We start from the raw sequence: 14,622 nt of genomic DNA, 5'->3' as shown, positions 1-14,622 counted from the left end.
GTGCACCTGTGCCTTAAAAAGCTACAAATATTAATGCTGATCACGTCTATCTGTGTGTCGTTGTTCTCTCACTGTGCTGTGTGTCTCTTACAGAAGGAATATCGGAAGGACTATGAGGAGCAGATGAAGGGCAAAGCCTTGGTGGACATCGACCAGACGCCTGGATACCTGACAGCGCGCCATGCTAGCAGCCTGCTGAGCGAGGTGACGTAGCCTCAGAGGGATGAACTATTTAAAGCCACGTTAGAGGTTTGATCAAGCTGTGCTCAAACCTGGAAGAGCAGATAATCCACTGATTTCCAACATCTTTTGGCTTGTGAAGCACTTGTGTTGTGGATTTTGGTGATTGTTCCTTTTTCTGGTTTTTTCTTTTCATGTCTTTTATTATCTGAACGATTGAAAGACAAAATCAGTGAACCCACATATATTTGTTTTAAAGAGTTTTAATAAGAGGAGGAGCTAAATGTATAGAGTATTTTGCTTATTTAAACAATATATGGCAGATTCTAAGGAGAGAAGCAAAGAAATCAACACATTTTTAATCTATTTATGTGAAATGAAGCACTTCACAAAGAAAAAGAACAAACATTTGGCTTTAATCAATCAAGCATTACTTTTAAAAAAATCATTTACGTTTTCATTTTTAGTTTCCCTGTTTTTGCTCTTTTTTTTCGCCCTTTCCTTGCAGAAAGAGTACAAGAGGGACCTGGAGCAGGAGGTGAAGGGGCGGGGCTTATCTGGTGTTGGTCTTGAAGAGACACCTGAGCTGCTGAGGGTCAGAAAAGCCAATCAGATACTGAACCAGGTAAACTAAAAACACACAGATTTCTGAAAGGTGTAAGTGGCCTGATCTGAACTGGAGTTCCAACTGTGGTGTTCACAGAAGGAGTACCGCAAAGATCTGGAGAGGGAGATTGTGGGGAAAGGCATGGAGCTGAGTGCTGATGTGCTGGAGATGCAAAGAGCCAAGAGAGCCTCACAGATCCAGAGCCAGGTTTGTGTCACCGGATTAAAGTAAATGGAAGTTCTTTCTCGGACATCTTATTCTTATAAAACATGCAGCCTGCGAACATTGAGCTGATGGTTTCTGTCTGCCTGATGCAGAAGTCGTACAAGCAGACGGAGCAGCTCAGAGAACACTCATACGGGTCGGTTACAGACACTCCTGAGCTGCTGCACGCATCCTACCTCAAAGACGTCTACAGCCAGGTCTGTGTGTTAAAACAAGATGCTTTAAGTGAAACGACAAGTTCATCCCTCCAATCTAACCCCCCCACCTCCCCCGCCCCCCCTCTCTGTAGAAGAAGTATAAAGACGAGGCGGAGCGACTGAAGGGACGCTACAGTCTGGTTTCTGAGACCCCCGAGATGGAGAGGGTCAAAGCCAACCAGAGACACATCAGCTCTGTGAGTGCTCGGTGTCCCCACCATCTGTTCACTGTATTCCTGTTAATTATGATCGGCTAAAAGCTTTGAAGTTTTAGTTCCTGTGATTTTTATGTAACTTCAGGACAATGAAACAGTGTAGTAAATGCACAAGATTGTTGTCATTTTTAATCTACTTTTTATTATTTTTATTGTTGTTCATAATAACGTTTTCTTCTCATTTTAGTAATGATGACTTGGTGAGCACATGTTATTCTCTAAAAATGAAATTCATGAGTCATAAGCACAAATGTTTAGATCCGAGACTGCAGGCTTTGGGCACGTACACAGTAAAGTCTGTTCTTCGGTATTTTTCTATAAAAATCTTACACTACTGCCACAAACACCAAGAACAAAGTGTGCAAACGTAGGAACAGACATTGCATTTTCAGTCTACATTGATTGTATTGCTGCTATTTCAGAGATAAAACAATTCTTCGTTTTCAGGACTGGGATGAAGTTTATTAGCAAAGTTTTGCAGGGTCATTGTAGTCAGCAGTCACAGGCGGTGATATGTCTAAAAGGTTATACGACATAACTCTAAAGTGTTATTTACACACTTGTTACAGCAGCGTTTTCTTTCCTTTTAGCTGCGATACTGCTGGGACTCAAAGATGATGAGAAACCTGACGTCATCGGTCACAGAGACGCCAGAGATCGTCCTCGCCAGAGAGAACGCCAAGAAGATCAGTGACGTACGTTTACGGTTGGAATCAACAAACTTGTTTACTTGCTTCAGAAAAACAGTTTGCTTTTTTTATATGAGTGAATGTTAAGCTCAGAGAATCAATCTTCAGAACACTGAAGTAAAGTGTGTTTTTGAGTGGGAGTGGAGTTTAAGTAACCGCCACCAACAAGCAGCCTTTATAGCAGCAGATGACTCACCTCCAGCTCTGTTCAGGTCCGGTACAGGGAGGAGGTGGGTTGTGGCACCGCAGTCATGGACACACCTGAGATGGAGCGAGTCCGACGTAACCAGGAGAACATCAGCTCAGTGAGTACGCAGACAGCGGCCTCACAAAGTGAGCAGGGCAGCAGTCAGCGAGTCGTGAGGTTCGTTTGCACGGTCATGATGTGGGGATGAGGAGTGTGAGGACCGAGTGTGGCTCTGGAGCAGGAAGTCAGAGTGTGAGCGAGTCAGCTAATAGAACAGAACAATCATACATTCAGAGAGTGTCTCAAACACACTAACTACATGTTGGAGTCAGTGCTGGCTGACTGACAGCTTGTCCACTGCTTGAGTTAAATAAGCAGCTAATAACAGTAATAGTTTAGCACCACCTGATCTGGCTAACCTGATGACACCTGACCTGACATTTCTGATTTTGCCACCAGGTCAAATACAAGCAGAGTGCAGTGAAGGCCACCAGCGTTGGAGTGACTCCAGAGCTGGAGAGAGTCAAGCAAAACCAGGAGAACATCAGCTCGGCAAGACACACACACACACGCACACGCACGCGCACACAGACACACACACACACACACACTCCTTGTGCCTATGGTACGACAACTTTTCTCGTGCCTATGGTACACCGCTCAGAAACACTTTGCCACACACACACACACACGCACACACACACGCACGCACGCACACACACGCACACACACACACGCACGCACAAACCAAAACAAACCCTCAGTCAGTTCCTCCAAAGTGTAGATTATCTGAAGCGTCCTGGTTGTAGTGGGAAGGAGGCAGACGGTGTGTTAGTGATCGATCTGAATCACACAAACGTTTTATTTGCCACCACCACACTCAAATTGTCTCTTCAACTGCTCGCTGAGGTCAGAGGTTTTTGATAGGACGCACTTCAATCAGAGGACAGCTGATGAATGAAAGAAGAGCAGAAGTGATGACCGGGCCAAAGTGTGCAGGGAGTGAAGTAGAGAGGAATTTTACTCTGAAGGTTCTGAAACATAAATCTGCAACAAACTCAGACACACACACAAGTAAGTAATACAGTATTATCTGTGTGTGTGTGTGTGTGTGTGTGTGTGTGTGTGTGTGTGTGTGTGTGTGTGTGTGTGTGTGTGTGTTAAATAGGTGAAGTACCAGCGCGGGCTGCAGGAGGTGAGGGGGCGGAGCTGCAATGAGCTGGACACACCTGAGTACAGACGTGTCAGGAAGACACAGGACTCGGTCTCCATGGTAGCAGCCTGGTTGCTGTGGTTCCCACCTGTGCAGTGGGAGGAGCTAACACAAGTGATGAGTGACGTGGCACCAAGCGTGGGACCGCAGCACGGATACTAACAAACACCAACAAGCTGACAGCACGGAGGACAGAGCAGTGTGTGTGTGTGTGTGTGTGTGTGTGTGTGTGTGTGTGTGTGTGTGTGTGTGTGTGTGTGTGTGTGTGTGTGCAAGTGACCTTAATGAGTGTGGTGTGTGTCCACAAATAAAGATTTAAAAACACTCCCTGTGTGTGTTTGTTCACTTGCTCACTGACTACATGCATCCTGACCTGTGTGTGTGTGTGTGTGTGTGTGTGTGTGTGTGTGTGTGTGTGTGTGTTGTGCTGTCTAACACTAGACTGTGTTTAAACTGTGTCTCAGTCACTGACACTGACTCCTCTGCTCTTCACAGGCAAAGTACCACGAGGACTTTGAGCGGGCGCGCGGTCGAGGCTTCACGCCAGGGTTGGACGATCCCAGCATGGAGCGCTACCAGAGAGCCAATCAGATGATGGGAGAGGCGGGCTACAACAAAGGCATGCACCACCAGGTGACAGAGATGGACAGACGACCAGGAGGCATCATCGTAGGTTAGTGAAAGAGCCTGTGTGTGTTAAGGATTCAGCGGTTGGTGTGTCTGCTGGCTGCTGTGTGGTATTGCACCAAGAAAGGGATTGGCCAGCAGAGTCACATGACACAATCATCTGATGTTGTTTAGTTGTTGAATTCTTTATTCTTCTTAGCTCTAACTGTGAACTTTGGACCTATAAAGAATGTGATGCTTCATCAATAACTTTTGTCTCCTGTAGTTTCTGTTATGTGTTATTCATATAGTGTTTCACAATAAAAGCCTCCACATGAAGCCAAAGACCCCTGAAATAACAGCAAGGTTTAGGTCTGGACCAGGTGGTTGACGTGCTGAGTCTGGTTTAAGTATTATTTTATGGTAAAGTGGAGCCACTTTCCGCTTTGTTACTTTCTTTTCATAGTTTGTTTTTTAAGTGAACAGATGAGCTGTGATTTGGAATTTTTTTTTTTTTTACTTCAGCCCTCTGAGTTTATATCTGTTACGGTCAAGAACAAAGTCAGAGAAACGTCAGTTCAAATGAAGTCATGGAATATTTATCAACTTAATAATGTTGGATTGTTTCAGTCACTGCTTCTGTCCAAATCTTGTTCCCTCCTGTCTGAAGACCTGAAGGTGTGGAGGGCAGACCCAGGCTCCATCTTTGACTTTGACCCTCTTGAGGACAACATTCAGTCCAAAAGCCTCCGCAGGATGTCTGGTAGCTCTGGATCCTCAAGAAATGTTTTCAAACTAAAATATTTTGCATATTTGCATACATCTCTCATGACCCCTCATGACCCTGGTTTTACTATTAATGATTTTTAAAGTCACATTACCCTTTTACACACTAATAAACATGTTCACAAATTATTTTCCAGCCTGCTGTGTGCAAGTTTGATCCTCAGTTCACACTCTTGCATTGATCAAGTTGAAAGTTCTGCCTTTACTTTAAAAAAAATCCTTATTATCATAAAGGTCCTTTTTTAAATGTCTTTGTTTGTGACGTTAAAATAAAATAAAATAAAAATACTAAAACTGTCAACAGTCACACTGTAAGTCCAAGATTTAGAGATATTAACTGGAAATATGCTCTTGTGTAATACCAGTCTGAACCACAAGATGGCGCATTCAGCCTTTGTAGTACTCAATATAATATGTGTATATATATTTATATCATTTCATTTACCATAATTTTTAGTAGCCTGAAGACCTAAACATTACATTAAATTAGTTTGAAGTCATCTTCAGCAACACAAAATTATTTAAAATGGTAAAATGGCCTGTATTTGTATAGCGCTTTACACATGCAGTCATCCACCCGTTCACACACACATTCACACACTGGTGATGGCAGCTACATTGTAGCCACAGCCACCCAGATCCAGGTCCCTGACAGAAGCACCTAAAAGTAAGTCCAGCTGCCTTCAACTCAAGCTTTCCAGAGTTTAAACAAAAAATACATTTAAGCAAGAGTCTGGTTATAGTTAGTACCAGCACGTTGATCCTGTTAGCCAACATCCTGACTGAAGCTTTGCCGTTGCCATGTTGTGCAAAATGCATTGGATAAAATCCAAGTAAATATAGTTGATGGAAATGCAACTAACACCCAAACATTTCAGTTTACTGAAATAAAAACATGTCTAAAAAGCAGCTAAATGGAAAAATAATGTGTGCTTATGAAACCAAATGAAAATATAATTTGGGTGACATTTGGAAGGAAACATTTTTTGCATGTAGCGTTTTATTACTAGAATCATATGTGACGGTGTTGACACTGTATGCTGAAATAAGTAACCCCCCCTCTGGAAACTAACTGAAACTAAACTGAATTAAAAATAGCAAAAAAAGAAAACTAACAGAACCATAAGTTATAATTTGAAATAGCTGATATGCTCATGCTGTTACGCACTGTGTTTGTTCTTATTAGAGATGTTTTCTTTGTTTTTCCTGTTGTTACTTCTGTCCCGCGCTGCCCTCCGGTGGTGGCCGGCTGTTAGAGCGAGCTGACCGCAGGCTGAGCAGGCAGCACTCCCAGCAGTCGCTCACCCTCAGCCAGGCTCAGTCTGTCAGCTCGCTGACCTCTGACCTCTGGGACCGCAGCAGCGCTGAAACTCCGGGTATCTTTCCTCCTCGGTTTTGTTTCCTCCTCACAGCAGGGTGAACGCATGGGCCGACTTATGTTTCCCGTCTCTGATCCACAGATTAAACTAACTCACTGTCTCCTCGCAGCATTGTGCATGAAGGTCACTGTGGGGGTTTTATTGTTAACATTTCACAAAGAGTTTCACAGCAACAGAGGCAGAGTTTTCCAAGAAAGCAGAACAGAGTTTTCAACTTATTTGCTCTCACGCCTCTCTCTCTCTGTGTTTCTGTGTCTCTCACCCAGCTCCTGTGCTCCCTGGAGCGTACCATCAGGGCGTCCAGATGCAGCAGCAGCAGCAGTATCACGGCTACATGCATCAGACCAGCATGTCATCTGTCAGATCTGTCACCTCTCCTCCACACTCAGGCACCATGGTACACTCTTCTGAAACAAAGTTTTTTTTGGTCTAAATTTAAAGGTTTTTTTTCCCTGAGAACAAAATCCCTGAAACCCTGAAATCTGTGTCTCGGTCTTTTTGCAGCGTGTTTACCGTGCGCTGTATGACTACGTGGCTCAAGATCACGATGAGGTCTCATTCAGGGACGGCGACGTCATCATCAACGCTCAGCCCATCGACGAGGGCTGGATGTACGGCACCGTGCAGAGAACCGGCAAGTCCGGCATGCTGCCGGCAAACTACGTGGAGTGTTGCAACTAAAGCGGAGAGGAAGACGAGTTTGTGAGAGAGAGGGCCTGAAATTCACAGTTACATCCACCTTCAGCGTTATAAAAGCAGCTGGTGATGTTCTTTGCATTTCAGGGCTCATTTACATTTTCAGTGTTATGGGAAACGAGAAAGACAGGTGATAGATTGTTAGACTGTTCTGGTCAATTTTTAAAACAGGAAATTATGTTTAAAAAAATAAGTTTAATGGGTTTTAATTAGACGTGATGGATTACAAAGCTGCAGCTTCTTTGAGAATAAACACATCTGCTCAACAGCCAATCAAAGAGCAGTTTCTGCACTTAAAGGTGAAGGAAACTGACCAGGATGCAGTGCAGCGGAGCAGGGTGCGCTATGATTAAAGAGGGCTGTCTGAATGCTTGGGGAAGCCTTTCCTGTATCTGATGGACACAGATACGTCTATCAGGTCCATCGCTTATTGGAAAATACATCTACTTCAGCTCCATTCAGGCCTTTTCTACAGTATCTCCAAAATTATTCTTCTTGTTATGTAAAATTAGCATTTATGTTAAAAAAAAAAAAGAAATTTACAAAAAATCTACACAAAATATTATGAAGCACTGTCCAGAAATATGTGCAAAGTCATGGAAATCAATTTCACTTTTTTTTGACACAGATCTTAAATTATTACATTGAACACAAATCTGTAAACTCCTGGAGTTTCATCCATGTCCGTCCGAAAGCAGCTGCAGAATCAGCATCAGTAGTAACCTCGAGGCTCTGGTCACGTCTCAAAGTTACTGTATATGGTTTGAAACAGAGTGAAAGTGCGCCGAACGAAAGGTTTGGGATCTGAGCTGGAAATGAACCACAAGCAGCTTCATGGTTCTTCTTTAGGTGGCACTGAAATATATATTTTTTAATTTAGGCATTAAAAGTTTAAGAATCTATTGGGCAGAACTGTCTGGTGTAAAAAAAAATTAATAGATAGATAAAAGATAGATAAACCTTTGTAGTTTTACACTGAGCGCTGCAATGCACTGAACATCATGAGCCGGTGATATCAGGTAATAATTGACCTGAAGGGGAATTTTCTTTTGATGAGCGGTGGATGAAGAGAAAAAAGCAGATGGAGGGATAAATCTAGCATGCTGTCATGTTTTATGAGAATATAGAAGTAGAGGAGCGAACGACAGAAGGATGCATGAAGAGAAGCAGTGAGAGAGACTAGAAACAAGTAACGTGTAACTTTTTAATCACCTGTGACAAACTAGAAGAGGAAATGAAGAAGGAATGAGCAGGATTAATCTAGTTTATAATACAACAGGAATTCAGACAAGACTCCTAAACTGCAGCTCTGGGTGTGGTCTGTGTTTTTAATACTGCCAACAACGCCCAGGAAAAGACCACAAAGCCTCGTTTCAGCTCCACATGTCGATTAATCCACAACAAATTCACTGTAATCTCACTACATCCACATAAAAGACTCATAAATGTTTCATACTTCAAATGAACATGTGATAAGCCGAATCAAAGTTCTTGTTCATTGTTGAAAACTGCTAATTAGACTCATAACTCATGATATAAGTCACTGCTTGGCAAATAATCCTAACAGGCACTGCAGTCAGCTCACATCGACACGCTGCAGAGGAGATGCTCCTTAAACATAAAGGCAAACAAATCTGAGAAAGGTTCTTACTCGGGTCATTCTTTAAATATTCAGATTACATTTGTGACTTTTACCTACTATGAAATGTTTCCGTTCTACAGTTTGCATTTTTAATTTGCATTTTTTTCCAAAATGTTTTAAGTTTAAAAGACTTTAAATAACAGAACAAACTAAAAAAAGATTAAGTTGATTATTCCACCCTCACAAGACAAAATCCCAGATAAACAAAAACAGATCAATAAAAAAGTCCAGCAGGTCCAACAGTGGCTGCTCCATCGGCAGGTTTCTCCACCCTCAACCAAATTTCCTCTCATCAGACGCGGTGTCCCTGTGCTCTGATCAAACTCACTCACTACAGAGTGGATCTGATGGATTTCCTGTTCTTATTGAATTCGTGTTCAGATGTGAGAAAGACAGTTTTAGTTTTTATTCTTTAAAATAAAAGGAAAATGCTGCCTACAGCTTCCCCCGTATTCAGAAGGCTCCCCACAGCAGGTAGCGGGTTTGTTTGGAGGGTTTTCCTGGTTTTGTGTCTGTGGCTGGAGTTGAACTGGGGATCTTTTTAACTGCTTCACTCTGGCACCACCAGAATAAAGAATACAAATGAAAACTGAATTCAAATGTTGGCGTAATGCAAATTTGATATGATGTCAACAAGTACAACGAGTTGTCCTGTTTTAGGACCATTATTAAGATGCATAGAAGAATAAGTGCTGTAAGACCTCTTACAGTCAGCAGGTGCTCATCAGGGAGCGACACCCATGAAACAGACCCCCTATTATCTGCGCACTGAGGTCTGAGGGACCTCCCAGGACCTCCCTGACACTATTTTCCACATTCCAGATATCTCTTGATCTCTAATGTCGAACACGACCTGCTCCAGAGCAGGTCTGTGGTTCTGAAAAGCCAGGATTAAACCAAAGTTACCTGGACGAGCCCAAATACTGCTCTGTCAGCCATCGATGCCACTAATGAAACAAATATGGTCACATGCTGACACGTTTATGTGATCTGAAGGGAATCCAGAAAGCACAGAGAGATGAATTGAGACACTGATGGTTTTTTGGTCTTTTTATGGGTTTTGTTGGCATTAAGAAAACGACAGATTGTCAACAGACTTTCATTTGAAAGGATGCAGAAAAAGAAGAAGAGGAGCAAGGAATGAAAATAATTAGATCTGTCTTCTCTCTAGACGTGAGCCCGAGAATGAAAAGGAAAGAATGAAAAGTCAGAAAATACTTTTTTCTTAGCAGTGATGCAACCAAAAGGAAGGAGTGGGGCAGGCGAACAGGAACAAGGTTTAGAAACCTCGAGTTTGAGCATTTATTTATCCCGGGTTTAATTCATGTTCAGGGGAGTGTGGTTTTGTTTTTGACTTCTGATGTACAGTAACCTGTCGACAAACCACCGACAGATCATCGGTTTTAAACAGCAGCAGTAACCTCTGTGTTTGTAAAGGACTTAACTAACACACTGTGTCTTTGTTTCTCGTGTCATGCTGTCTGAATATCTCTGCACACAGTAAAAGTTTATATTTCCTGAAATCTGAAGAGACTGTTTAAGTACGTCGGACTGGAGATTTCTGGACGTTGCAGACTATTTTGATACACGGGCTCCTGTCCACGTTTGGGAAAGTTATATTTTACTCTTGTGTGTATCCAGTAAGTCGTGTTTTTGGGGTTTCTTGTCTTGCTGTGTGGATTGCATCCCAGTCATGTACTGAATAAATCTTCACTCAGCCATGATTTGTCATTCTAGCTGGAAACCATTTTTGCATTTTGTATGTTTTATTTCATAAAAATAGATGCAATAGAATATAATTTACTGAATATTCATGTGTTGATTGTGTTAAGTTTTGAAGAGACGCTGTTTCTTTTGTTTTTGGTTCATGCTTTGATGATTTTTTTGCTTCTAATGTCACAGTTTTTTTCTTATTTACTCAGTATATCATCACAGATTTTACTAAATTTATTTACATATTATTTGAAATTATAGATCATTCAATCTCGGCCTGTTTTGCCATGTGATAATTGCAGTGTGTTCCATATGGGAGAAATAAAAAACAAATAAACAATCAACAGAAAAGTTCATCTTATTTAGAAATATGACTCAGGTCCTGTTATTGCATCTCTGAAAGTGAGACGTTTACTGATGCCAACAGCAGATATTTAGCTGTTGTGTCACATCACCTTTCATGGACAAAAATATTTCTAAAAATGTGCAATGATGATTTTTAAAATGTATTAGATGTGTTACATCTAATCTGGGGGGGAGGGAGCAAAAATAAATAAAATAAGACATCAGCTCAGCCGAATAATTACTTTAAATATGTGGACACAAGTGCAGCAAATACAGCATAAAGCTGAGCCATCAAAGGTGTGAAACACTAGGACATACAGCATGTTTGAAAACCACGACAAAGAAGCAAACTGAGGGTTTAAATACACACATAAGGTCATTAGTGACAGAGGACACATCTGGGGAAAAGAAGCACAGGTGAGCAGAATCTAACTATACAAGGGGACACAGAACATGAAGGAAAGTAAGACAGGAAGTAACAGAACACAAGACTAACACCAAAAAAAGGGTCAGAAGATGCACAGAAACGAGACTAGGAGACATCAAACAAGGAGCTAAGAAACATAAATACCTAAGTCAGAAGCACTGGAAATGCTATACCCAAAAGACTAAATAATATAACACTTGAATGTAAGCTACCTAATAAACCCAACAATAAATTGTGAAAACCACAAAACTCAAAACACGAGGTCAAAGATCCAAGAGCTCTGGTTTTTCTTGCCATTGAATGTGTGAGGTAGTTGAATGCAAGGACACTCTTAAAAAAATCAAAATAAATAAATCTTGACGTCAAGAGTTTCACTTCTGGTTAAAGTACCAGGAGATGATGTGGAAATGGTTACAGAATATATATACATGCATACAGTGTATTAGTAGTAGTATTGTTTTTGTTTTTTTAACTTTTATCTGTTTTTGTTTTATACTTTATCTCTGTGTGAAGCACGTTGTGATCTTTTATCTAGAAATAAATAAAACAAAATTTACTTACTAACTGTTCAGCACCTTTCATCCTGGTTAGTGAAGTTCAAAGTGCTGCACAGATGACTGACAGTCTGATAGTAAAACAGAGGAAAGTCTAAAGTAGCAAAACAACATGCAGTGAAAAGGAATTTCAAATAAATTGTAATAAAAATAAAATTATTTTTTATAAGTGGCATTAAAACGTAATAAATCTTATAAACAGTCAGATTAAGAGTTTGCCATTAAAAATATGATGAATAAAAATAATTAGCAGTTGTTGTTTTTTTAAAATAATATTGCTAATTCATAAAAAAATATTTTTTCTTTACTTTTATCATTCTTTTTCTCATATCTGTTGTGGAACATAACGCTGAACATACAACAGGAGAAAAGTGCGCACTGACAGAAAAAACAAAGAAAAAAACATCTGTATATATTGCATATTGTGATTTGGATGTGTACGTGACTGAATTGTACGTGTTTGAACGCAATTTGTGGCTACAACAGCAACAACGTTAAACTGCACTGTCCCTTTTAAATAAAGAATTAGTATTATTAATAGAAAACAGTTTAAAAAGATTAGACATTCATTTTAAAGCATCAGAAACAAGTTTTCGTTCTAGCTGCATCTGCTAATTTATTCTGACATTTCGTAGAAACTCCCAGTTTCTTTATATCTGCAACAAGAAACAGTACTATTATTCATTCTTAGAATTAAATATGAAATGTAAGTTATGAACTAGAAAGCGAAAATTTCTGAAGAAATTTTAAGTGTGCCTATGCCGCCGCTAATCAGTATAGTTTGCCATTCAAACGGCTACAGAGAGCAAAACTCAGCAGAGCAGCCATTCTCCACCATTAACTATGGTAAAACCAAACACCGCTCGCGCCTCACAGATGACAGCTTACAGTTTTGTGTAAAGATGAGGTGACTTCGTACAGCCCCAATTTGTAGACGCTGTGCACAGAGGTTCATAAGCAGACCCGACAATGTTTGCATGAACACACTTTGAAGCATTACGTTATGGACCACTTTTCACACATAGTTGCTGTACCCACACAGCCGGCTGTAGCTTTTCATCTCACAGCCCGACACATACAAAAAAAAAAAAAAAAGCAGAGAGAGCACAGACTTTACACCTGAGAGGCGTGATTGCAGATATCGCTGAGGTGGGTCCACCTCCCCTGCAGCGGCACTGCAGACCACGCCCTGCCACACACATCAAACACGTAAAATAAATATTTATGCACTTTTCATTCACTTTTTGTTTTTTGTTATTTTTACACAGTGTTCTGAATGATTAACAATGGTCTACAGCCAATCTTGTGTATTATTATACAAACTTTGGTTGTAAGATTCAGATAACTATTTAATAAAAGCTAAATATTTTATATGAGCGTAAGAAAGAAAAGTATATCTTTGTCTCATACTCTCATCAGACAATACATGAACCTCTCAATAAACAAAATATATGCTCGGCTTAAATGACAAACCGCTATTTTACACAGTGGAACACTTATTTTTAAACAAAACCAATGCAGTTCGCCACTGACAGTGCTTACCTTTGCACATCACAGTAAACATTGAACCAAGATGGCGCCCACGCGAACGAGAAATCTGAACTACGGTGTCCTGCAGAGGACAAATGGTCAAAATTGCTAAAATTTACAACATATATGCAGCTCAACAGCGACACCTTGTGACTTATTCCAGTCACTACCTTAAATATACATAACGTCTTACCTGACATTCAGTTCACCGGACACTCATACCGAATCACCAGCCCATATAAATGAAAAATAAGTCCAGCAGTCAACCAAGAGTCATCACGAAAGACTAGGGGTGACAGGAGAGCGTGAGCGGGCCTGGGTGTCAGCCAGCCCAGCCTGGGTGTCAGCCAGCCCGACCTGGGTGGCAGCCAAGCCGCGCTAGCCAGCTAGCCGGCTAGCTGCCATGCGGCGGTGAAACAAGAGCGTGAGCCGGCCTGGGTATCAGTCAGCCCGGCCTGGGTATCAGTCAGCCCGGCCTGGGTGTCAGCCAAGCCGCCCTAGCCAGCTAGCCGACTACCTGCCATGCGGCGCTAGCAGTAACATCGTGAGAGATATGGGACTTCTTGATAAAATATGGGACTTCTTGATAAAACGAGCAGATATTTGAAGTTTACACCCCTACATTATCGCCTGAAAATAGGGGAGGCTGTCATAAAGTTCAACATCAGTAACTTAGCGCGCACAGCTGTATAGAAACTCCGTGGTGCTAGCTAGCACGCAGTACAGTTATTGTAACTGTCAGCACAACGAAAATAAACTACACCTAAACTCGGTTTATATCTGACCCAAATAGAGTGCAGTTAATAACGTCTTACCTGAAATTCAGTTCACCAGCCGCCTGCTTCTCCTGCATTGGGTTCCCCTTATCCACGATTGAGCTCCGCGTTAGCCACCACCGGTCGATCGGTGGCCGCCTCGCATGTTTCTTTCCCCGCATACGAGGGGAAGAGACATATACCGGTGGCTAACGCGGAGCTAGCTAGCCACCGGTATATGAACAACTCAGTTATTTTTTCCACATCGACCAGCATCATCGGCCCATATAAACGAAAAATAAGTCCAGCTAATACAAAGACTGTTTGCGGAGCGATCGGGGGTGAAAGGAGTTAGAGACGCCTCACTGAAAGCCAAGCCTGGGTGCTTTTGAGCGAAGCGGCGCTAGCTAGCCGAGCTAGCTAGCCGGCCGGCCGAACTAGCTAGCCGGCTAGCAGCAACATCGTGAGAAATCTGTTGCTAATATGGGATGTTTTGACAAAACGAGCAGATATTTGACGTTTACACACCTACATTCTCACCTGAAAACCGGTCGATCGGCGGCCGCCTCGCATGTTTCTTTCCCCACATATGAGGGGAAAGAGACACATACCGGTGGCTAGCTAGCTCCGCGTTAGCCACCACCAAACAACTCAGTTCGTTTTTCCTCATCGACCA

General features: G+C 41.7%; 2 protein-coding genes across 5 annotated transcripts in view; one reads left to right on the top strand and one right to left on the bottom strand.

Annotated features, from left to right (window-relative positions):
- The window catches only part of LOC146567674 (uncharacterized), a 31,642-nt gene extending 29,216 nt beyond the window's left edge, over positions 1–2,426 (bottom strand). Inside the window, exon 1 of the mRNA XM_085287653.1 lies at positions 2,310–2,426. The gene's annotated coding sequence lies outside the window, so the exon portion shown is untranslated. The remainder of the gene's footprint in view (positions 1–2,309) is intronic.
- LOC146567673 (uncharacterized) overlaps positions 1–10,704 on the top strand; it is a 75,776-nt gene extending 65,072 nt beyond the window's left edge. For 2 of the 4 annotated variants that reach the window (XM_085287571.1, XM_085287575.1), the window contains 14 exons: positions 94–204; positions 689–805; positions 884–994; positions 1,105–1,209; positions 1,302–1,406; positions 2,015–2,119; positions 2,326–2,418; positions 2,760–2,852; positions 3,469–3,573; positions 4,009–4,186; positions 4,790–4,882; positions 6,162–6,281; positions 6,551–6,681; positions 6,789–10,704. In XM_085287571.1, the coding sequence (XP_085143697.1) occupies positions 94–204; positions 689–805; positions 884–994; positions 1,105–1,209; positions 1,302–1,406; positions 2,015–2,119; positions 2,326–2,418; positions 2,760–2,852; positions 3,469–3,573; positions 4,009–4,186; positions 4,790–4,882; positions 6,162–6,281; positions 6,551–6,681; positions 6,789–6,965 (1,644 nt within the window). In that variant the 3' untranslated portion in view covers positions 6,966–10,704. The remainder of the gene's footprint in view (positions 1–93; positions 205–688; positions 806–883; positions 995–1,104; positions 1,210–1,301; positions 1,407–2,014; positions 2,120–2,325; positions 2,419–2,759; positions 2,853–3,468; positions 3,574–4,008; positions 4,187–4,789; positions 4,883–6,161; positions 6,282–6,550; positions 6,682–6,788) is intronic. The other 2 variants (XM_085287572.1, XM_085287573.1) reach the window with 2 other exon arrangements.
- Positions 10,705–14,622: the final 3,918 nt, after the last annotated feature.

The sequence above is a fragment of the Mchenga conophoros genome, linkage group LG9 (genome assembly GCF_057382185.1).
Source record: "Mchenga conophoros isolate Kocher_MC1m ecotype Shallow Benthic linkage group LG9, M_conophoros_male_GT1.1, whole genome shotgun sequence".
Lineage (NCBI taxonomy): Eukaryota > Metazoa > Chordata > Actinopteri > Cichliformes > Cichlidae > Mchenga > Mchenga conophoros.
Note: the sequence above shows the minus strand (reverse complement) of the source record. Positions and strands in the feature narration are given on the sequence as shown.